Genomic DNA, 25,154 nt, shown 5'->3' with positions numbered 1-25,154 from the left:
ACTTTTAATCGCAAGTCGACTGTCTCGTGAGGGCACCCTGCCTCCAAAACAATCACGTTCCGACTTGGGCTGACCGCAATCTCTCCCAGACAGACTGGCGAAGGTTTGCAAATAGCTGCTGTCCAATTTATAGACACAGACAGATTGTAAACATGTTGCAATCAATCTGAGTTAGTCTGCATCAATGAAAGGAACTCAAACATGACACATTTCTCAGATCAGCTGGATGCCAACTGGTTGAACCATGATTTCTGTCACATTGCTTTGTCATTCATTTCTGCAAGTTGTTGGCATGAACTTAAATCTGAACTCAAGAAGAAGCCGATGTTATTTGCACCAGTGTTCACAGTTAATCACTGCATTAAAACAAACTGTTTGTCATGGTTGGCTGTGTGGCAGGCAGGAATTGGACCCAAAATGCAGGACTCACGGAGGCAAAACGTGAACTTGAAAGCAGCTTTAATGCTGACCAAAGGAAAACCAAACAGAAAACCTAAACTGGAAAGCTAGAACTAAAATACACAAGAAAACATCAGGAGAGCCACAGCACGAGAGAGAACTGACGTTAACGACACAACGCAGAACACTGGAGGACACACACTATAAATACCCGGACAGGAACATGAGGGAACGAGGAACAGGTGGGAACACAGCCGGGAGAAATTAGACTAAACGAGACAGAGGAAGCGAAACTAGAAACACTGACATAAGATATGAACCTTCAAAATAAAACAGAAAATCCACAGACTGAACATGGATAACTCTGACCAAGAACAGGAGGAACACAGTACAGGGGTCAGAGTGACATCAGGGGCAAAGGAATACACAAGCTAAGAAATATAGAACAGAAACCAAAACACCAAGAACCAAAAGGAAAACACCATTCAGTCACAAACTGACTCCATCTTATTGTTGTTTCATCGGTCTTGAGGCACCAAAGTTGCCTTTGTTTGTGCCAGTATAACATTTTTCACTTACATCACCCTCATAGTTCTTTCAAGTTTAGCATTGACATGTCTCTGAACATTTATAAGCAATGCAAGGTGCTTTAAAAATGTGAAAAAAACTATAGAATTTGTCTTCCATTTCCAGAGTTTTTGCAGAGAGTTACTGAGTGCATACAAAACCTTTCTTGAACTTGACAGATCATATTTTAGTTATCATACATTTCTATCAGTGTAATAGTGACTGCTTTGTTATCAAGACCTATCTTTGAAGCTCAGCTCTCACCATGTAAAGCATTTAAAAAATGATTCAGCTCAGTTAAGACACGTACAGGTGAGATCAGAAAGACAAGGTGATCAAACGATTAGAGCAAATGCTTCTGGCAGACTGAGTCCATAATTTGTTCATATATGAAAAAGATAAGGGGATTAGCATTAGAACACCAAGGTAATATAGCACTGAAAATGCTGAATCGGAGATTAATAAAGTTGCAAAATTAAAGATTCGGTTCATTCAGTGAAGTTTAAAAAGTTTGAAAGTAGGTTAAAGTCAATTCAGTTTCAAAGTATTCAACACCTCAGAGTTTTTTAAGGTTAAGGTACATCTATCGCTATGAACACGTCAGCACTGTGTAAAGCATGACTGCTTCTTATTAAAGGGGCGAACCACTGGTTTAACACAAGAGTATCTGTGCACTAGCCATGGAGAGAATTACCAAACCTGCAGAAATGGTTATACACCATCTCTGGCTCTGAAGTAGCTGAAAAGACCCAGATAATGTAATCTCAGCTTGGGCTTGGAGGACTCAGTTTTTTAAGAAACTACAATTTAAACTCGGGCTGAGGCATTGGAAGAACCAGTCAGAAAGAATTCATGGGAAGTGTGTTAAATATTTCCAGAGTTTGATCCATGCAAAGAAACTAATGCTCTCTGCTGCTTCAAAGTTAACATTCAAATTTTTGTTACCAGCCTATCACAAGTGCTCTAACTTTATAGCAGGATTGTCCTGAGTGCAAATTTCTAGGCATTTTCTGGTGCTAGTCAAACAGAAAATATTCAAAGTATAAATAGTGGCTTTAAAAATAACTCATTTCGCACAGAAAGACCTTTAAAAGCAACAGAATGTCTTGTATTTTTTTCGTGCACAGTGCACAGCCTCCCTGAGGGCCGAGAGTAATGCCTCACTCTACAAAACAAAATTCTTGTGGGAGATAAAGACTCTCCACCACTAAACAAAACTGTCAATACATTTCTCACTAGGTACTTTTTAAAAAAGAATCTCGAACAATTACAAAGACACACAATCTTGTGATAAATGTGTTAAATTGGTAAAAATTAACTAACTAATGAACACTACTGCTGTTATTAGAAAGGACTATTGTATTGTATTGGTCTACTATCCCGCATTAAAATAACCCCAACTCTGACACTGAAAACAAAATAAGGTCTAAACTGATCCTCATCACATGAATAATTGAATATATGGCTACAGCCTTATTTTTCATTAGTTAAAAAAATACTGATTTTTTTTTTCTTATTGTCAGCAAAAGAAGTCAACAGATGAAACCGAACAATTTTACAGCTTCCAATCTTCCAAAGAGTTCAACTGCTGTCTAGAGCCATTAAAAGAAGTGCATCAGTAAAGCAAATGATTAAGATTCACTGCACTGAAGCAAAACACACATTAGATCACTAAACATTTATTAATCCTGAAGAAAGAAAATTCAGAAATTCTCAAAGCAAGAATTAGTGTTGGAAAACTGCTGACTCTGTGTCAAAATGACCTTACAACACACATCATGAGATCTTGCGCAGACTGCTAGCAGAAGGGGAAGTGGAGATGATGGATGATAATCAGATAACATCTTTGTCACTGGGTAATAGGCCCTGCATGGTCGTGACCAAGTTGTAAAGAACCACCAGTCTTGCAGATAATCTCAATAAGGGATGACACAATAAACTGGCTGTCTGATTTCTGGTTAAAATACCATTAAATCAAACATCATGAACATTTGTCTTGGAACTCTCTAAAGCATTGCTTACTCCTCCATAACAATTGGCTCTGTGTGCTGTACCCTTTAACAAGCAGCAGTGTTTTTTTCAGGCCTGTCGATATCAGTGTTCCTGGTCTCTGCTGGGCAGCAGATGCCAAGCTGGCTGGAGGTGGCGGAAGCCCATGGTGTTCTGACTCCTCCGGCCCTGCAGGGGGCTTTGCCTAGTCAGAGACTTCTTCAGCAGGTTTTCTGCTTGTTAACCATACTTGGATACTGTCTGGCATGGTTTCCAAAAATCTAGTCGCCATTACCAAGCTTTTTTTTTTCCTCCTTGTGTCTGTAACTATGCGACAGCGTATATGGAAAAGGAGCTTAAACTGAATCAAGCAGCTAATGACTCTGTAACACTTCAGGAGCCATAATTTATTAAATGCAAGCCTGCATGGGGTCTGTTATATCAATTTGACTGCATATTAGATTAGTATGACATGTTGCAACTTAAACACCTCCAACGGGGTCTTAAAGCTGGACATTTGTTGTGGGGTAATGTGGTGTATGTACTTCCAGGAAGACTGAGCAAAGGAGAAACAGGTGGGTCTGTTACTTTACCTTACCTATCTTTCATATAAATGCAACAAAATAAAATATAAGTGCACTGAATTAAACCTTAAAGTTAAGAGACTGCATGTTCACTAAGTATAACTGCATAAAAACCTGTCTATTGCATCCATTTTGAGTCACATATTAAGTTCACAGTCACTTTAACAACAGGTCAAGGACAGCAATGACTTGCAGGCTTGTCTGCCTCCATCAGGGCATCTCCACCAGATGCCCAAACCACCCTGAATGACTCCTCTCAAAATGGAGAAACTGTAGTTTGACACTAAATTCTGCTCCTGCCACCCACTAATGTTAGAGGAACTACAGGGAGACTTTGGCTAAGATGAGAGTCATGTTTTTGCTTTGCCTCGAGGGAAAATGGGCAGCTTTGCTGCTGCTCCATCTCCTCTCAAAGCTGAGAAGTGCATTTAGAGAGACAAAACCACTTACCACACACAAAGATTGTTACAGTTTTCTCTGAAGTTTACCGGTTTGTAAAAGCCTGAGAGCCAGAAGTCACCTCACTTTGTCCACTGCATCGTGTCACTGTTACCTATGTCATGGTTTTTCTGAGTTTTTCTGTTATCTGTGGTTTCTATTGTAATCATTAATCTATCTTGCAGTGTGTTTTCGAATGTTCGTTCCTTTTCTAAATGTGTTCTGCGTTCTCTGTGTCTTATTGTCTTGGCTTTATGAGTTTATTCTTTGTCCTGCTTCCAGTTGTCTCCCGTTTTATTTTGAAAGTTAGTTCCTCCTGTGACTTTGTGCTTTTACCTCCCTCCCTTGTTCCTTTTCTGACCTTGTTACTGTCATGATTGAATTCACTTGTGCCTTATTACCCATTTTTCTGGTTTGTGTATTTAATCTTTATTTTCTACCTATGTCAGATCACCATATGGTCTCCCCTTTGTTCCCGTATTGCTGTCTCCCCAGTGGGCTCTGGTGAATTTGCTCCATTCTTCATATTTTTGACCTTCTTAGTACTTCAGGGTTTCCTGCCATCACAGTACAGCATGTTTTCTTTTTTTCAGTATTAATTAAAGTACCTTTCTGCAATACCTGTCAGTCTGCCTTCATCTTTTACTTTTTCACTGCTTTATGAAACATCAAATATGGCATCTTTACATAATGTTAAATGAATGTATCTTAAAATGAAAACTGTTCTTTCAATATCAAGATAAAAATTGTTTTTCCTCCCCAAGACATTTTGCCAAAGGCCAAAGAAAAAAGGAATCTCTAAATCATTATCAGCCATCGCATAATTTACAGAAAACCCTCTGGGTGGTTACCATTTGTCTGTGACAAACATTCACTTTAAAATGTTTGGAGCAAATTAATGACTGCTATGAAGCAAGATAATCCAGTGCAGTAAGCATGATGTCTTCATTTGGTATTGATTCAAGTTCTTTATTAAATTGAGTCCTTTCCAGGGACAAAATAAATCACTAACATGATTTTCATTTGTACGAAGAGAAAAGTCTGCTTGTCATAATACATTTTGGAAAACAAGTAAAACCTTTTAGAAAATAAATACACCACAAGAAATACTAGCAAAAACTGTGTCAAATCTGCATCTTTGCTTGAACAGGATGGTGCCTGCCAACAGCTAACCACAGGTTTTATCTTTATTGTCCTGAACTAAAGCTATTTCAGAGTCTTCAGTCCAGTTTTCACATTGCAAGGGACAGTGTACACCTGGAGTCTTGACATGCCTTTACACTTAAATTGCACTTGTAGAAGAAGACCCCCTGAAGGCAGATTCCAAACGCTGAACTTGAGCTGCAAAGGTAGATCACATTACAGCTCTCATCAGACACGTCTTTAAAATCCATTCCCTGTGTCTGGCAGCGACCAAATCGCCCCTAAAGTCAACTCTGCATCATGTCTCTTTAATAAATCCTGTCTGTGATTTAGTTATCACCCTTCAGCATCTGATTCTTATCTGTGAATACAGCCAGTTGTCACAGCCCACAGCAAGACCAGGAAGATGTTCCAACAAAAGCCTAAATACTCTTGTTATATCTACAAATCTCATCCGAATAAACTCATATTAATCCATCTTCATACTGTGGGAAGGCATTCTGTTCAGTTCGAATACGTATTTTTAGATCCTTTACAAATCGAATTCAGCTCATCTCACTCACTGCAAGGCATCTGTCTACAAATCCTCCCACACATTTGCCCCATGACTTCTGGTGGCTGTACACATAGTGTGCACACACAGATTGTAAAAAGATACAAGAATCTCATTTCCAGTAATACAAATGAGTCATTTCAGGAAAATCATTAAAGGAAAGATAAAGAGTCTTTTGTTTAGCCAACATTTAACATTTGCAAGTCCGTTTTTTTTTTTTTTGCCATTTAAAATGCAAAAGTTTTTCATTCTTGAAAAAACAACCTCTTTAGTACCAAAATCAGATATATTTTCTCAAGGCTTAAGAAATACAAACTATTAGTTTGGTGAGGCAATCGACCTTTTAAAGAAAATTTTAAATGCAAAAATAAAAAAACACCAAGTATTAATCTGAAGAACTGGTAGTGAAAGCGAATAAATATTTTGGCCCTGATGTTAAAATGATGTAGAGAAACATTTTAGACAAATTCCTCTGTCCGATCAACAGTAGTTGTTGGTTTTCCTTAATTGCTTAATTTTCTGCCTCTCTTGCGCTTCCTGAGGGACACTTAAACAAAGAGATCAGCCCTCTGGGGAATCAATCACACAAATGCAACAAATGCCCCGCAACCACTTACTGAACAACCAAAAAAAGACCAAAATAATTAGCCTGCACTACAAGTCAGCTAAAGGGGAGAAACCCACTCAAAGCATGAAATGTGAGTTAAATCAGACACTTTACCTCTGCAGTGATGGTTGAGCCTTAGGGGCCAGAATAACATTAAAAGACATGACTGACACAGGACTCTCTAATGTTGTTCATCCCCTATGCATAGAATCATGTGCAGACATGCCTCCACACCTTCAGACAAACTTTATTTTGCAAAGCATATAATGTTGGGGGTGTTTTATTATGTTAGCTTACACTAATGTGCAAATTTCACGCTAACAATTCAACAAGAAACCCTGAAATTTTGACAAGTTACAAAAGGCGGTCAAAACCAGCCCCTAAGAAACAGCAACACTGCCAGATGCATGCTATATCCATGGCATGGCACAGCCCATTAGATTGAAGCGAAAACCATGAAAGACTGTCTGGTTAGCCCTGGGGTCCTCATGAATATTCATCTGCACATGCACACACTGAACACAGAGATTTCTTTTCACCATCAAAGTCAGTCTGGATTCAGACTGGTTTCATTTTAATTTAGCAGATGTGAATGCAGGTTTATGTGGCAGGCAACTGACTGGCACAGTGCCAGACATAATGAGCCTCATCATTTTATCTGGAGGGAGATGAATAAGGAAAGACAGTACAGCTAATAATGTAATGGTAAATGCATTTGGCAGGTTATTTTTTTTCACCATGTTTCCTTCCTGATGGTTATAAAACTGTCAAAATCTATGACAAGTCTTTGTTTCCTACAGGCAGAAATAATGATATCAGATATGATATTAGAGGAAAAAACAGCCAACAGGACAACCTGCCCCGACATGGCAAGATGTCCCGTTGGCTAAAAGTCATGACATACAAAAAAGCAAATACATAAAAAAACGAAAGCAGAGGACGGACAAGTAAAGTTAATCAAATTGAAGACAATTTGTTTCTTAGCCGTGAAGCAACAACGGAGAATGACTGTCTTATTGATTTGTTTCTGAAAAAAGAGGGAAGCAGGAAAACCCCCGTTGACCCCATGACCCGTCCCTACCCTTGCTTTACTAACCCATGAACACCCTGAAGCAGTCAAACTGTCACTTTATTTTTGGTATCTGACACAATAATCAGTAACCCATAAGCCTTTGTCCTCTTTGTGTCTTACAGCAGGTATTGTCAGTAACATGTATTTACTATTTTGTTACTTTCCTCATATATAGTGCCGATATCACTTTGCAACTTAATCCTGGTTATGGGCTAAATGGTACTCTAAATATATTTCCCCACAGACACATCGACTGCATTGACAGTTTGACATAAAGTCAAAGAACAAAAGAAATCAGAGGACATGGCATTCACTAGGACAATGGCATGGTCTGAGGGGAAGCCTTGAGCAAATACTTAAGAAGCTTAATGACATCTGCATTGTTCGAAGAAGAATCATAGCTCATATCCATTACAAAAAAAACAGAAAAACCAATGACATAGTGCTGTGGTCACATTTCACAAACACCTGAACCCCGCAGGATGGCAAGGGGAATCTCTGCTTCCCACTTTCCAGGAGTAATAATTTATGGACCCTTTTGTAACAAATTGTAAGCAACAATGTTCGTAATTAATGGGTAAATTCTGGCCCAGAGATGTGGCACTCGATCCTTTTTTTAGTGCCTGCTGCTTGAGGTACTATTATAAAATAATTTAGTACTAACCTAATGGTGCAAACAGTAGAAAAAAATTAATATATATAAATATTGCTTTAGTTTCTGCACAATCCAACTTCATTTGGACATGATGGTAAGCTTTAAAGTTGCTGGCTGCAGAAAGACAAAAATCTTAATATCAACGTCCAAAATTAAGCATCTTAATTTCTCAGCTTAACTCTAGGAAATATAAAATATACTAGCTTGCATCAGATTCTACTGCCAAGAATGAAAGAAGGTACAACTAAATCCCAAAACAATCTGGTGTGATTTCAAATCATGTTTCTGGTTAGGAAGTAATTATTCCTGTCACTTGGTTAGGCTTCCCACGTGGAAGGTTATGTTTCATATGCCAAAGTATAATTTCTTTAAAAATCCGACATAAGATTTTACTGATTAACTCAGATGAGAGTAAACTGAAAATTAAACTAAGCTCTATAACCAACGTATGCAGCACAGTATAGAATAAATTCCATCCCTTTGTGTGTGCTCGTGAGAGAACTGTTGATTTCAACAACAGCAAAGCAAATAATCCCAGGCTCTGGCAAATATTAAAAAAAACAAAGCAAAGAAGAGGGCATGAGAGAGGTGTGCAGAACACAGGGTGTGGGGGGGAGATGGCTCAGAAAAAGGCGGGAAGGAGGCAAAGACCATTGTGGTGTAAAATTTCTCTGTAACACGAGCCCCTGCTTGTTGCCCCACGGCAGATTGTGCCTTGTCCGATGTACTGGCGTCAGGTGTGTGCAGCTGCTCTTTAAGCTCTGTTTGTGGACTAAAAAGGGAGAGAAGAGGGAAAAGGAGAAATGAAAGACTTCTCAATGAAGGCAATACTGGAGGGTTTTTTCGTCTCTCGCCCTGGCACTCAAGGGACTGCTGCCAGGACTTGGACTGTGGCCCAAGACAGTGCCATGTGTCCCACAGATGGGCCTTCTAAATATGAAGGGACATAATGTACAGATGGCCAATTTTGCCTGGGCACAGCTCAAAGACAAATGGCCAAATCTGCTGAAGACTGAAATACTACAAATTTGTCTTATTTTAAGACAAAGAACCCAGTAGTTGTTATGGTACTCCCTGCAGTGTTTTTTCAATAATACTTAGATATTTTACTTATGAAAAAGATACATTTTAAACTTTTAATTGTTATTTTATAATTACAACTAATTCTACTAACAGTATGCAGTATCTATGATTATCAAATCCTGAGGATTCTACATAACATACATAATTATAGAAGACACGGGAGGAGAGTCACAAATAATCATACATTTCTTGGTGAATGGAAATTTTAAGCAAATATTTAGGCTACTGTCAACATTTCAAGCTGCATGTTGTTTCTTTATCATCATTTTCCACTGCAGAAATTCTCAGGCAGTTTAAGATTCCTTTGTGCTCATTCAAACCAAAGAAATTTTCCCCCTGTAGGATGCCTTTCAGCACCGTTTTCAAGGGATAAAAGAAGCAGCTTTTCAGGGCAAGGTGCTTCTGAATGTCTCTGAAAGACTTCTTGCTGGGACTTGACCCTGACTGATTAAACTTGTGACTAGTGTTGTTCTTAATACCATATTTGCAGGGCCCCAGAGAGCCACAAGCAGAAATGTGAACATGTCAAGGTATGGCAAGTTTGTTACTGTGATGTTGTCTCACATTGCCACAGTACACAAATGTTAAAGAAATGGTCTCTGCTATAATTTTTGCTACATTTACAAGTCAGATGCCTACTAAGAGACAAATTTACGAGCAGTAGAAAATGTCGGTATTCTTTTCAGTTCCCCACTGCTGAACAGAAAAGAAGAGAGAGGATGGTGCTTTAAAAAAAAGTCCCCAAAGAGCTATTAAAAATTGTTAAATTGGCAACAGTGAGGTGAAATGAACATGATAACCAATGCTGTGAGTGATAGGGATGTCACACACACAAGCTGAGATGGTAAATACTCCTGGATGAATATCCAAATATGCCGGCAGCATCCCACACGACGGAAGACTACTCCTCCCAAATATCACCAACAACAAAGCACAGTTTGCCAAAGTTAACAAAACAACTAGCAAAGTATAAACCACATCATTGCCCTGTGTTATTATTTTTACTCTTGCAATGCAGTCCAAGCCGCTGCAAAATTATAATGCTACTTTGTGAGTTCTGTGGGTGCTACGCTGCAGTGGACATGAAGGATATAAGGAAATGATTTACAGTGCAAGGACACTGTAACTCTTAAGGTGTAACTCTTATGCTCTAACTTTGCTGACATCATCCGCACAGCCAATCCAGCAGGGTAAAATATACCTCTACTTCACTTCACACTGCTCTTACAGTACTGGATAGAAATAATCAATCCTGTGCGAGCAATGCAGCCAAATCCAATATTTGTGAGTCAAAGAAGTGTGATGAAAAAAGCCCCTGAGCACTCTCCCAACAAGACGAGAAAAACCTGAACCTGCAAGATTCCTGAAAAAAACTGAATTCTGCAATGCCTTTTAAGGGAACAAGTATTAAAAAATGAACTTAATGTGTTTCTGGGGAGATTTTTCATGTTTCTGACACTGTGTGATAACAGTTTAACGCTCTGAAGCAACCGTATGACAAATTCTTTACCTCCTGAATGGACACATATCTTCTTAAGTCTCATGAGTAATTTCCTGCATCCTTCACCCTGACTGAGTCTGCTTAGACAACCGTCTCTAGCTCTTAAAAGAGGTCCTATCTTTTCTGAGGTGATTGTTCGCTTTATGGATTTCTCACTGTGGTGAATGATGTGCTTTAAATAACATACCAGGCGAGGATGTTTTGGGGCAGCTCTGAAGCACCAGAAAGGTAGTTGATACAGGAGAGTCCCTCCCAGAAGGATAGGGATCAAACTACAGAGGCAGCTGTTGGAAATAAAATCCCACTCAAACATCAACCATCCACTACACATGCAAGACAAGGCCCTTGAAAAACCTTTCAATTTAGGCTTAAGGGTGATGTCAGCTCTGTTCCTGCCAGCTAAACAGCTAGGGCTTTGATTTCCCAAAACATGTCTTGGATCTTCAGAGCATGCACTGGCTTCAAACCACAAACTGAAACAACAAACACCAATGAGCGCTCAAGCAAAATGCTTTTTTTTTTTTTTTGTTCCAGTCGATTTGCAGCAGAGAAGCAGCCAGGTTGAGCACCTTTTAAAACAAAAGGTATCAAGCCTGCTGTCTTGGTGTTGGCACACATTCAAAATGAAAAAAAAAAAAAATAGTTATGTTCTCTGGGAAACTATGATACTTAGATCATCTTTGTTCTCCGACAACAAAGGAAAATGCTTGGTTTACTATCATATACAATATCCCCTCATAACTTCTAAAGCTATATCAAGTCAAATTAAACCACTCAGGTTTAAAGAAAGTGCCAGTCTTTCTGTCAAAAATGTCTTAAAAATCCTAACATTTACTAACATTTAAATAGTCTAAATCAAAACATGCAAACCCCATGTCTTAAAAGTCTGGAATAACACACAAGGTATCCTGCAATCTATTTAGAAGCTTTTAAGTTCGAATGATTAGCTAAAGTAATGAAAAAAAGTTAATGCAATTGCTTGTATTTATTTAATTGTCCACTGTGCTGACCTACATGTTAGCCGAATTAGCTTACATATGCCTAACGCTACAGCAAGTCACCATTATAATACTACAGGGATCAAACAGCACACTCTCTTTAATGAAAACAATGAGCCAATACATTAGATTATATGGCTGTCATGCCTAGCTATCACTCAGGCAAATGCACTAATCCCACATGGACAACTGCAGCCAACAGCTGCACACTTCCTGCCACATCCAGACAAGCCCAGCAGCAAAGCGTAGGCATTCCCAGGCATTCAGCCACGGAGACGGATGAAGAGGAGGTCAGGGAGACCAGCCATTATTTACTAGAGAAGACTGACTCACTGGGATACATTATGACTGCTTTTTTATTTTTCTACATGCTGCAAAAAATATTTTCTTAGAAGTCAAAAATAGACCTGCAGATTTACAGCAAATACATTTTTAATAGCATATTTATATCTCTATGAATTTATTTTCATTTTCAAGTATTTTTCAATATGACCTTGGAGTCAACATGAATTTGAATGTCTCAATTACAGGATTGGCTGTTTAATAATTCAACAGTCTGATATATTTAGAATATAAATAAATGTATATAAACCACAATGAATTATAAATAACATTGTAGAGGACTGCATGGTCATCACTTATTGTCTAAAAATGACATTATTATTTTCATAACTCAACAATTTGAGAAATATTTAAAGGCGACATCTTTAGAAAGCTTGATTGATTGGCTTACTGTCCACGGATATTAAAATATGATATATGATGACAACCAGGAAACACTTACATTTCAGGGTTTGAAACTAGAGCTGGTCCAGCAGTTGTGCTAGACAAATTGCCACTGCTATCTATTCATTATATTTCACATAAATAACAAATTACAAAGTCCTTCAGATGTGTATTAATTCTATCAAAAATGCTTAAAGCCAAAAGAATTTAAGAAAGGCTGAATGTGGGTAAGCATATGAAAGGGAAAAAAAAGAAACCTTAATGTCATTTAACACTTCAACACACATAACACCAGCAACATGGTATTGTTTTTGATTAAGCATCATACTTGTAGTACTTCAACAGATTTTCTTCCCCAAGTGATGTTAAAACTGATCAAATGATGTCAATACAACCACTTTTTAAACATCAACCCACCCCTATAGTATGCGGCTATCCGATACACCCATACTATAGGGGTATTATCAGGAGTCACTCCCTAACAGGCAGCTGAATTGTTTGGATACTGAATTTTCTTTAGAGCTGGAATGAGCTGCTCTGTAGGAAAACTTTCAAGTTTACCTCCAAGTGAAAAGTGTGTCTAAGGCCAGTAAAACTGGGATTTGGGGCTAACTTTACAACTTTAGCATTTTCTAGAAGGTGCCCTTAATCGTTTTCAACAACAATGCGAGTTCACGGTACAGCTGGGCAGTATATCAATGTTTTTCTTTGCTTTCTTGTTATGTTTCCAAACAGGATATAAGTTGAGACATTACCAATTGTATTGATATAGCTTGCTTTTGACACTTGGTTCGACTTCTTTATGGTCCAACAATAAATAATATCTCCAAGGTTGAAGGCATATGTTTTAACTGCATGGGTGTCCACAGTAGGTGGTGATCTGTGGAAACACTGTACTTAGAAAGAAATTGCTCTTCTTATTAGGGCTGCAAAAAACACTGATTCTCAGATACTGACCACTGGATTAGGTACTCATTTGCATCAGTATTAATAGCAGCAGTCCTGTTTTTATCTCCTCCAGTTGACACATAACTTCATACAGCCCCTCCCCTCACTAGCATCTGCAGTAGTTGACATTCACAACACTTAACAACACTTTAAGAGGAATTTCGAGAAGCCAATAAAGCTCCAGTTGCAACATTAATTGCTTAACAATGAGTCTTAATTACACTATCCGTGGGTCTGTTCGGATCCCAGTGAGGTAAATTTCAGCTTGCGATGGTCTGTGTGGACATCTGTGTACCTACCTGTTTTTTGTGACAGTATGGACTTGTAGAAAATTTGAATTACAATGCGATCCAAGTGACAGACTTCAAAGAAGCGCAACGGGAATGACTACTCATCTGTTGAGTCTCCAGCTGTCCCTGTCTGCAGCAGAGTATAATCAAGGCATTAGCAATTTACTCAATAGCTACAAACCCAGGGAGTCACAAGGTAGTGTACTCTTAGTGCCCATCCCAAGCCTGAAGGTGCATTTATGTAACAGCCACATTAGCTGACTGTTAATTATCATTAAGGTAACAGCCATGGCTAAACTTTGCAGGTGGGATGTGAACGTTATCAGCCCTGCACGTCTGTAACATTATAATAGACGATGTTAATTTACCAGGATAACAGAACTGTTTGGGTCTAAAAATCATTATGTTTCTCCCAACTGAAGCTAAGAAAAGTCTACCAGCAACCAAACAGAAATTGTGGCAGACTACCTTAACAACTGTGTTTCATCAGCAAACAAAGTATGGAGCCAATTCACCAGAAGCACAGCACTACCTCAGAAAACCTAAAAATACTGACTTTTTCGTTGTTAGCAGTCCCCAAGACAAGCTTAAAATATTTGTCATAAATACACTATGCAATTATGTTAAAACCTTTTTTGCATGATAGTGTCATCGCTGTTCTCTCTTTTTTTTAACTGACTCTTCACTTATAACTGATTTTCTGTCATTTTTTACCTCTTGTAGTATCCAAAATAGTGAGGAGGATTGAGGAATTTCCCAGTATCTGTATTATTATGACAACGATACTCCTTAAACACAACAGACTTCTTTGACAAAAATCGCCATTTCACCCTGCAGATCATGAAAGTTGCTGGTCTACCACTGTGTGACCTTTTTTTAACAGGTTAATCCAGTTTTGAACTAACCCTTTCAAAGACCAAAGTCAAATAACAACACAAACAAACTAACCAGTTGATGCAACAGTAAACCAGCACCTCCTATCTTTTAGCAGGTACGCTGAATAACTGACTTTGTCAACAAAGCACACTGTCTTTGGGTGATGTCACAGTTAGCGGTACACTACGATACAGCTGCTCATTTTAACATCACAAAGAAATATTTATTCAGGTAAGTTGCAGCAGTTTCTTACTAAAGTCTGCGGTACTCACATGTTGTTACACTAACATATATTATATAAAAGCATCTGCCAGTTTTCTGAATGCAAGAGGCATTTTACACACAGAAACTCAGAGCGGATCCCTCCGAGCCTCCAAATGCACCGATGGATAAAACCTTGTTTGGTTAGAAATATTTCATAACAGCATTAACTAAAAAGGCCTGTCTGCTTTCCCTACTCTCTGTTCTGTAAATGTCATCGTAAAAGCTCAGCCACTGCTCAGATTTACTGCTCTACCGCCATTCCCGGACCACTTGCCCATTCTTTTAACAGAACGTGATGATCATATTGATGAACATTGGACTCTGAAATCAATAGTGGGTTGTATACAGTGCATCAACAAAGCTTCATGTTTGGGTTTCTTCTCATGCTCAGGATGGGTTCATTTCCATGCAGCAGAAATGCTTTTAGCCACAAATTGTATTCGAGTAAGTGCCCTTCAAGGTCCATTAGGGAGTAGGTCAGTTTTGACAGGGGCTGGTTTAGAAGCTCTTTAGGGGTCCGGGGTCTCTACCAAAGGCTAATGACCTAATCCAAAAACAGACAGCTTTACTTGGTCTCCAGAGGAGGTAGAGGGGAGATGAGGATTAAATAGAGATAACCCAATTAAGACAAGGCTGATGGAGTAAAAAAAACGTGGATTTAAGGAAAAAAAGAGGGATAAGGTCAGGACAAAGTGAGTTGCGAGAGGGCGGATGGTTTGGGTGGGGAAACTGACTTAATGAGTTTTGATTAATGTGTTTTGCAAATATGATTCTAATAAATATTTAAAGACACCCATATCAGGTGAATAATTTATCTTTCTTCATTTTTCATGTTCATTTAAAAGGATCAGCCACTGTAATGAAAGCAGTACAGCATTTAACAGTCCAATATAAAGTTGAAAGCACACAGCTGTATCGTCGATATACAACACACTCTAGTTGATCACGTCCTTCAAAATGAGAAGGTGCATGGTGCCATTACCCTACACTGGCTAGATAAACAGTAGAGTTGCAGTTAGCTATCCAAAAACTTCAAGTATTTCCCCAGTTAACCTACTACTTCTACAAAATTCCATAAAAAATTAATCATCATAATTTTCCACAGTTCAAGGGAAAAGCTTAAAATAGCTAAAATTGTCAAACAGTACAAAACCCAACAACCCAAAAAGGTTCAAATTGTTTTGAACCTTTTAAAAAAAAGTCAAAATATTGAAATTGAAATGTTTCAGTCCACCCACCTTGTTTTTTAATATGTCATGTAACTTAAAGGGGCACAAAAGGAAGAATTTGCAGTTATTACAAAAGCATTCAGTATTGTACTTCTTTGCAGATTGATTATTCAACAAGCCTCAAACCTTAAACTAATGTTTGCTTACCTGTGAATAGCTTTGATGAGCCCCAAGTCCTTAAGGCATACTGCTTTTCTCTGTCTTATTTTGTACTCAGACAGACCAGACAAACAATACACGAGAACCTTTCACTACCGGGAAACTATAGGTATTTTTCTCAATTTGAGCCAATCTGGTCAAGAGAATCAAAGAAAATTGTTCATAGAAGCCCCAACTAAAAAGATCTATAAACAGCTTCTAACCCTCCACAGCTCCCTGAGGCAATGAGTCACGCCTTTGCAAAAATATTTACAAAAGTTAAACTCAGACTGGCTCTTAAAATGACACAAGCTGAGGATATACAGACACTGAAGCAAACAAACAAACACATTGCACTGCTCTGTGCTTATCTATCCCATCCTTTAACTAAAGAAAAACAAAATGCCCCTGCCTTGAAAACTCAACCCTCTTCTAAATTTGGTGCTGTGGTCTACATAAAGTGTTGTGGTTCTTTAGATGTTCACAGCAGTCGCATTAAACCTTTACCAACTTTCTTCGCAGACCGAGAAGAGTTTTATAACACACGAGCTCCTCAGACGCTCGACGCATGCCCGCGTGCACGCGCTTAGCTCTACGGGCTACAGCTACGCATTTGGTGCTTAATTAGTATCAATTACGCAGTAATTAAACACACCTTTAAAGGCGACGTTTCACGAAGACGACAAGCAACTTAAAAAAAATAAAACATGTAAAACGTGTAGAAGTCAACACCAGGAGGTTCATATATTACTATATTAAAATGAGGATGAAAATTCAACACAGAAGCCAAAAGCTTGTTAACGGAATAAGATAATGAACTCCTCAGAAGCACGCGGCATAAAAACACGTCAACGTCTCGAGCAAACGAAACAAACGCTCCGAAAATTGTCGCCGCATCCAAGAAGAGACACGCATCCAATTCTCATTCAAACTCTGCACTCCTCCACGAAACTTTATTCTTTGATAAAAACGCGCAAAAAAAGCAAAACCAAAAATAAACCGTGCTCTTTTACTTCTCGATTTTTTTTTAACTTACCGCTCACGTGCAACAGGCAGACCTGAAGAAACAGCAGCAGAAACGCTCTACGAAGGAAAGCCATGTCTTTTGCTGCTTGTCCGTATCCACTCCAAAACAAACTGAAGCCAAGTGGTGCGTCGACGAGAAGTTAGCTGCCCGCTGGAGACGGAGGAGAGAAGAGGAGAGAGGACGGGGGGAGGGTGGAGGAGAAGAGAGGGGAGGGGAGGGAGTTCAATTAAAGTCTCAGTGCGGCTGGGATCTCGTATTGTGGGGCCTTAACGTGTGTGGCAGAGGCACAGAGCTTATCGGTGTTTTCTTCTGCTGCAAATTCACGCTGCATAGATTCCTTCTTGGTGGAAAGTCCTCAAGGTCACTGTTTAATATGCCCACCTTATCACGCCTCCGCACCTTTGAGGCCAAATCGCATGGCCTGTTGGCTGTATTCAGTTTAACTTTGCGCTAATGCTAGATCAAGGTTAAAAGTTTATTTATACAGGAGTCTGAAATTTAATTTAGGAGCTACCGGGCTGTAGATTTTTGTAAAATATGCTAATAAGCTGTCCAGATGAGAGTGATGCCACATATCTAGAGCCAGCAGGCAGTTAGCCTCGTTTAGTATAAATTCTGAATGACAGCTTAACAAAAATATGCCTACCAGCATTTATGAAGCTTACCAATTAAGATTATATATCTTGTTTAATAGCCTACATACAGGAAATACGTGTAAAGGGGGAATAAAATGCTCTCATATGAACTAGATTACACTATATCTTAGCCTCTGACTTATCACATTATGTGCAGATTGTAAAATTAAAATAAGCTGACGTGTATTAATTAAAAAGCTTTATAGATGGAGGTTTGTTTGGTTTTTTCTGTTGTGTTTTCTGATGGTTAAGACTGCTGAGATGAGTGTGCCAAACTTAAGACTACTGAGAGGCCAGCGAAGCCTGTTTTTAAGCCGGACAGTGATTTTAAAAAATATTCAGGGTTAGAGGAAAACCTCAACCCTTGACTTGTGCATCTGAAGAACCAGATGGCTCTGTTAAGATGTGGAGGACATTTGGCTGGTATGGTTTGGCTCCCTTTGCCTTTTCAAGGAAGAAGTGGCACTCCAAATAAAAACAAAGCTGTTTTACTCTGCAAGGGGAAATCTTTTTATTGTAATTAGAGATACAGTGCCCACAGGAAGGATGAGGATTTTCACAGTCACCAGAGTTCAAATTATCAACACACTTATGGGAGATTACAGTTTAGACAGCACTATCCACCTACACGGTTGGCAGCAGACCTTATGAACTGGATGTGCAATCAACTTTGACAAGGACATTTGCCTCTAGTCACCTTGCTTTTCAAAATATAAACAACAACACAAAAAGTGCATATTTACAATAATATATGCATAGGACACTCACAGAGAAATGCCTTCACAGTTAAAAAAAATGTCAAAATATTTGTCTTAGATTGAAGATACAACACAGAATGCAAAGAAGACAAACAGGAGATAAAATTTCTTTAAGTGCAGAAGTTTTGTGTAATTATATTATGCCTTTCTTTAATTGAAATATTCAGAAGATTCATCAGAATATTGTTCTGTATTCCTCAACTATCTCATCTGAACATACTTCCCTTCTTTCAAGCTCCCCAACTCCTCAGATATTTCAGACCTGATTCGTAACTACAAGACATCTACTTGTAACCTGGACCCTCATCTAGTCCTCTTTAGAAGTTGCCTCCTCTCTCTGGTCCCTCTCATCTCTGTCAAAACTGCTGCAATAAACCGGATTCTGAAAAAAAAAAAACTGGTGCTGATCCTACCAACTTCCTTTCTAATCAACTTTTCATTTCCAAAATTCTTTTTGCTATTCAACTTCATTCACTTTTATCTCATAACATGTTGTGTGAACAATTTCAGTCTGGTTTTTGCTTTGTTCATAATTCAGTGACTGCACTTACAAAAATTACCAATTACATGGCAGCAGATTTCAGTTTATTCAGTCTATTCTCATCCTTCTTGACTTCAGTGCGGCCTTTGACACTATCAGTCATATCACCCTTCTCAAAAGATTATCTTCCATTGGTATCACTCACACTCTACGTGACTGGTTTAAATCCTACCTATTTGGGTCATAAATATTGATTAACCACCACCTTTGGAAATTCAGGGCTTTGTCCTGGGCCCCTTCCTTTTTATCGTTTATCTTCTTCCCCTTGGCAATATCTTCCATAAATACAACATCAATTTCCGCTCCTGTGCAGATGACACCCAGCTCTACCTCAGTACCAGACTTACATCCACTTTGCCTCCACACTCTCTCATCAACAACATATCTGAAGTAAAATCTCAGTCATCCCAGTGTGTGAATGTGTGTGTGAATGGGTGAATGACTGAATGTAGTGTGAAGCGCTTTGGGGTCCTTAGGGACTAGAAAAGCGCTATACAAATGCAGGCCATTTACCATTTACCATCTTCAAAAAAATTTCAAATTAAACACTGACAAAACTGAGGTTCTCCTCATTGGTTTCAGCAGTATCCAAAATTGACCGTTTTTCCTTAGTCATTAAGAATTCCTCTGTGTTCCTCTCCTCACAGGTTAAGAGTGTGAGTGCCATTGTTGACAGTAATTATATTACCTGGTCGGCATATTTGTATCTATGTAACATCAGCCACCTTCACCTCTCCCTCCCTCCCTCCCCATACTACTTCTATCATTGTTACTTTTCGCCTGGATTACTACAGTTCCCCGGCTTATTTTCCAATATCAGATATATTGATTAACCGCCACCTTTGGAATTTCAACTTTAAAGCCCATCTGTTTAAAATGGCTTTTTACCTGTGATCACATTTCCACTTATAGTTTTTATTTGTTTTTCTGCACAAAGCCATCCATTTAGTGTCCTCTTTAGTCATGCTGCCCACCACAATTTTAGAAGAAGCACTGTAAACTACTAAACTGCAATAACTTAGCCCTTAAATTTCAAACTTAACACTCTGAGTGTTTAAGTTTTTCATTGCCGAACTGCATGAATTAGTGTAATTTATAGTCAAAGTGTATCAGAAGAATTCATCTGAGGATGACAGTGACCTCACTGGGCTGGCCTGGACTCCCGAGGCCCATCCATAACCCTGGCATTGTCCACTTCCATCATTAGAACATCCAATGGGGAAATGTATTCTGAAGGAACAATCTTCCAGATTGTTCCAGCACACCACTATTTGTTTTGGCAAATAGTAGCTCAGCACCTTGCAAAGACACTTTATTTTCTCTAACTTGTCATCACTATACACCATTTATAACACGGATGAAAGATACAAATTGTCACTCTTAGATACAGTAAAAAGGATATGGAGCAAACTATGTTTAGGAAGGTACGAAGCCAACATAGACATAAGCTCTTCTGGGCTCTCACATGTTTTGAATGGCCTCGGTTCATTAATGAACTATGTTACTTTTTCCTCTGTTTGAAATCTTTGACCTAAACTAAATTTGCCTACACTGGGAGGGACCTCTTCCACAGTACATGGAAACATCTGATTTACATTCTATCAGTAAAGCAAATTTGAAGGTTCAAACCACCTTGTGGTGCAGTTTGAATTCAATGATGTGTTGTTTTCACCTCAGATAGATAAAAGTGTTAACACTAGACTGTGATTTCAGAGACAGACACTTAGTGTTTGCTTGCTTGTTACTGATGTCCGAGGCAGCAGCTAGTTGAAAACCCCTATCTTCTTTAATCTCTGAGTTACTCATGCAGCAGCTGCTAATGTAAAACTGCAATTCTGGAACCAGCTTTTACGACTTTACTACTAAAAAACAGTCCCTTTAAATCAAAAGCTTTTCAAGGTTATTCCAGTTATCCACTGCTGAGTAGAATATATGCTCATAATTAGTCAAAGACACAGTGAATTTACTGATTTTTGCATCTATGCATGGTTGTCAGACACCTGTCTAGGTATGTAGTCTTTTTCACCTGTTTGTCTTTTGTCTTCAGACGGAGGGACATGTGGGTCTACCTTACTCAAGTCTTAGAACTTTGGAGTTTTGTCCAAAAATCACATAACCCATAAAAGGGGGTTAATACTAAGACACCTGGTAAAAAAGACTTTTCTATCTTTATGTCAAACAGTTTTGCTCATATGTCTTCCTCACCTTGAATTATTGAATGAATCCTGTATTTAAATATTTTTTGCTTGATGGAGGTTAACAAATGTATCATCACTCTAAGTTTCATCAACATATATTTAGTTTTGCGAGTTTCAGTGTGCAAACTGAGCAAAGTTTAGACACACTGGACTGCTTCCAATACAGCAGCTCCCAGTGTTTTTAATCGCTGCATGTGGGGTCACCTTGGCTAACAGCTGCAGCAGAAAAGTTTCCTGGAGTTGGTCACCCAGTTGTTCGACCCCCATCATAAGTGAAATTACAGCTATGGGCACGATGCAGGCATTAGGCCTGGAAACAAAAGCCACTTTGCACAAAACACTTAAAAACCCTATAGGTAAAACAGAAAGAGCTTCCAAGCATGCCAGTGATCGGCGCACTCTTTCTACCTCAGTCTGACCTAATTAACTATGTTACTGATAAATACGACCTTCCTTTAAGGTATAAAACCTTGCAGCAGCATTGTAGCCGAAAACTTTGAATGAATTCTTTAATAATTTGCCATACTTACATACAAGATTCCTAACACTAAACAATGTTTTGCTTTATTTACATGGATTTGGCTGCTGTATGGAGTGCTGTGGGAAGGTGTTTGTCTCTTTAAAATCCCTTCAGGCTGTTTCTCTGCATGTTTAGTCAGCAAACTGACTCAACCTACACCTACTTTGCTCACATTTGAGACTTTTATTGTGAAACTGTTACACTATGACTTGTCTGTAGTGATGTTATAGCAATAATTACAAAAAAATGAATGTTTTGTTGCTTTATATTGATCAATCCAGTCATAAATCATCTGACCATTCAAAACAAATGCAAACAGATGTTCTGCTTCATTTAAGCATGAATTTTACATGTTACACACTTAAATGTATGACTGCATTTTTTAAAATAAACTGGATTAGCTAGACAAGACTGGGAAGGTTTGGACAGGTGAAGAGGAACGTTAACGCTCAGTTCATCACTCTAAGATTTCCTGTTGTAACCTTAGTTGCTGCTGGTTTTTGGTGCCATCCACTTTAATATTCTGAATCATGAATTTAACAGCTGTTTGAAAAAGTACATAGATTAAAAAAAAAAATTATTCAAAAATGTATTCACTAAAATGATTTTTTAGTAGATTTACACCAGTCAGTGCTCACAAACTATCCTATTTTTGGAAGCCACACAAAGGGCAGCCAATCAGAAGAAAGTATTTTGGATACTTTTGGATAGTGCAAGAACAGGGGGGCTGCATTAAAGGTCAGTATATTTGAACTCAAAGAATAAACAATCTAGTCTGACAAACACCTATTTCTTGATTTTGCACTGGGGTTACACTTATATGAGTCATTACTCAGTCAGCGTTGTCAACTCAAAATAAACCTAATGCTTCATGCTGAAAAGGGCATAGCAGCAGCTGCATGCAGTGTAAAAGTGTATATTGCGCCTCACATCAGAAAATATTTGGTTTGAATAGAAGCCAGCTTTTCTGTAGGAAATCTTTCTCACATGTACCTACCCCTTACTCCTGAAATGATTCTCACCAGGCTTCTCTAAAAAGGGAGTTTTTTTTCCCCAACTCTCGGCCCACACATTTTCTCCTTTGTTAATACCAGAGGCTCGGTATCTCTCGTCTTCTTCCACCTCAGTCTGACCTAGTTACCCGCATTACTGATGAATATAAGCTTAGACCTCCCTTTGAGGTAGAAGCCTTGCAACAGTATTTCAGCTGAAAACTTTAAGAGAATTTATTTAATAATTTATCGTACTTTGAGATGCATGAGAGTTGCTTCAAAACACTGTATTCAGATAGAAAGTGAAATAAATGTTTTGCTTTATTTGCATGAATTTGACTGCAGATGGCTTCAAAACCAGCCAGTCACGCCATGTCTTTCCTTTATATCCCTGCAGGCTGTGTCTCTTTATGTTTAGTCAGCACTTACCCAACCTGCATGTGTTTTTCCATCAATTTTAGCTTTGTACCAAATTGTGCTCATATTCAACCGCTTCACATTTTGAGCTGTGATCCAAAATTATGCAAAAGTTTTTACATTTAAAATTTCTAGACTTTTAAATGCTTGTTAGTGCATAACAAAGTGAGATGTCTGAAACCATCAGTTTAACACTGCAGTGTTGGTAAGGAGTAAAACACCTTTACAAACATGGTGACACATACCTTCTCAGACACAATCTGGTGCTGTGTAGTGGTCATCTTAAAAGCCCTGTCTTTTATCACTTACTTTGAATACAGAAATAGCCACAATCAGCGACAGCTGTTGCCATTATCTGTGACATTTCTGGCATCTGATGACTCTATGCAGCACTAAATAGTGTTGTGATTATTGGGCTCACTGATGCAGTTGTCTTAGAGTCATTATTTTAAATTTTCGCATTGTCCAACAACAGAAAAAAATGTCTGGAGAACTAAATTGTGATGTTTACATAGTTTGTATTGCTATACTTGCAGCTTTTCTTTTGCAGAAATAAAGTGATTGGAAGGGGAACAGAGCAGAGGCTAAAGGGGTGCCTGCTCCACTTGGTACCAGATATAAACTATATATAAACTTTTTGCCAGCACATCTGTGTAAATCCAGTGGGAAGAAGGAGGATGTAATGGTTTTCCCCATGAATGTTTTGGAGACCTTCAGCTAGATGATCTGATAACTTTAGTGTAGACACAACAAGCATCATGTACCTGACTCATGCTTTAAAGCATGTGCATTTCCTCATCTTTGCTTTCAAGAAACTATTATTACTCTCTCTTGAAATTACAAATGCAATATTATTATAACTCCTGTTCTGTTAAATGTTAGCTCATTTATGACCATGGCATGCATACAGAATGACATAGTTCCAAAGTTTGAACAGAGTCAGCTTTTTAAAATTAAAACTGTGTTTTGATGTGTTGGTGCTGTGGTTGACGGTTAGTTAAATGTAGCCTTTAAAAAAGAGATACTGTGGTTGCTGTGTGTAAATAGATCTACTTTGTTAAGATTGGGGAATCTTGTTTATGTGCTTAAAAAGAGAAACTATTTGTTTGAGGTCTAGGAATAATTTAACATGTTTAAAGGAACCAGTGTTGGCAGAAAACAGGAAGTAAATGGTGATTACCTGTATGTTAGTATATCAACATATATATCATCTTCCCTTTTCAGAGAATGTGGCTTTATATTAAAGCTTGCTATATCTTTCATTTATCAAAAACAGTGTTAAATCCAGTTGAGCCTCAGTTAAATATCTGCAATGTCCGTTCATGAACTTTTTTCTTCTTCTAATTTAGAGCCCAATTCCCTTTGCTCTGCAGTCATTTTACTATCACTTCTGTTGTCCGGGGAAGGGTGTGTACAGGCATGTGCTACATGTATGACAGATGGTATGGACAGCCCACTTCTTTTCACCTGCCACGAGAGGGGAGCTCCATCAGAAGAGCATAACATGCCTGAGGTTTTTGCTATCCCCTCTAGTTCACAGCCCCCCCTCTGTGCAGGCAGCCCAACAAAGCATGTGCTCTCATAACTCAACTTTGACTGGAGCTCGTGAACTTTTTGCCAGGAGGCAACAAGGAAAGTTAGGCATCTCTGTAAAAGCTTTTTGAAATAATCGAATGCATCTAACCTGCTTTTCAGTCTTCGTTTAATCATTTCTTTGCCTACTCGTGAGACACTTCACTAGTTTTTGAACATAGCTACAACTTAAATCACTGCGAGGAGTAGCAGTAGAAATAGTTTGCATTTTTTTATTAGTAGTATGAGGTGAGATGTGTAGAATCAATCAAAAATATACAGAAAACAGAGCCTCTGTCCAGCCAGACTTCAGCTTGGTGCAGAAAAGCCACACACGAAGGCTGCCACAGAGATTAAACATCCGTCTCCAGTATCAGATTTCTCAGTATCTCTGCCTGAGTTATCAACCAAACCAGGACTGGAGAGCCATGAGG

General features: G+C 38.6%; 1 protein-coding gene across 2 annotated transcripts in view; it reads right to left on the bottom strand.

Annotated features, from left to right (window-relative positions):
• Positions 1-17,403, bottom strand: part of mcama (melanoma cell adhesion molecule a) — a 60,821-nt gene extending 43,418 nt beyond the window's left edge. For both annotated transcript variants that reach the window (XM_085470905.1, XM_085470906.1), the window contains exon 1: positions 17,097-17,403. In XM_085470905.1, coding sequence (XP_085327031.1) covers positions 17,097-17,160 — 64 coding nt within the window. In that variant the 5' untranslated portion in view covers positions 17,161-17,403. The remainder of the gene's footprint in view (positions 1-17,096) is intronic.
• Between the last annotated feature and the right edge of the window lie 7,751 nt (positions 17,404-25,154).

The sequence above is a fragment of the Copadichromis virginalis genome, linkage group LG10 (assembly GCF_057382275.1).
Source record: "Copadichromis virginalis isolate Kocher_CV1m ecotype Utaka linkage group LG10, C_Virginalis_male_GT1.1, whole genome shotgun sequence".
Lineage (NCBI taxonomy): Eukaryota > Metazoa > Chordata > Actinopteri > Cichliformes > Cichlidae > Copadichromis > Copadichromis virginalis.
Note: the sequence above shows the minus strand (reverse complement) of the source record. Positions and strands in the feature narration are given on the sequence as shown.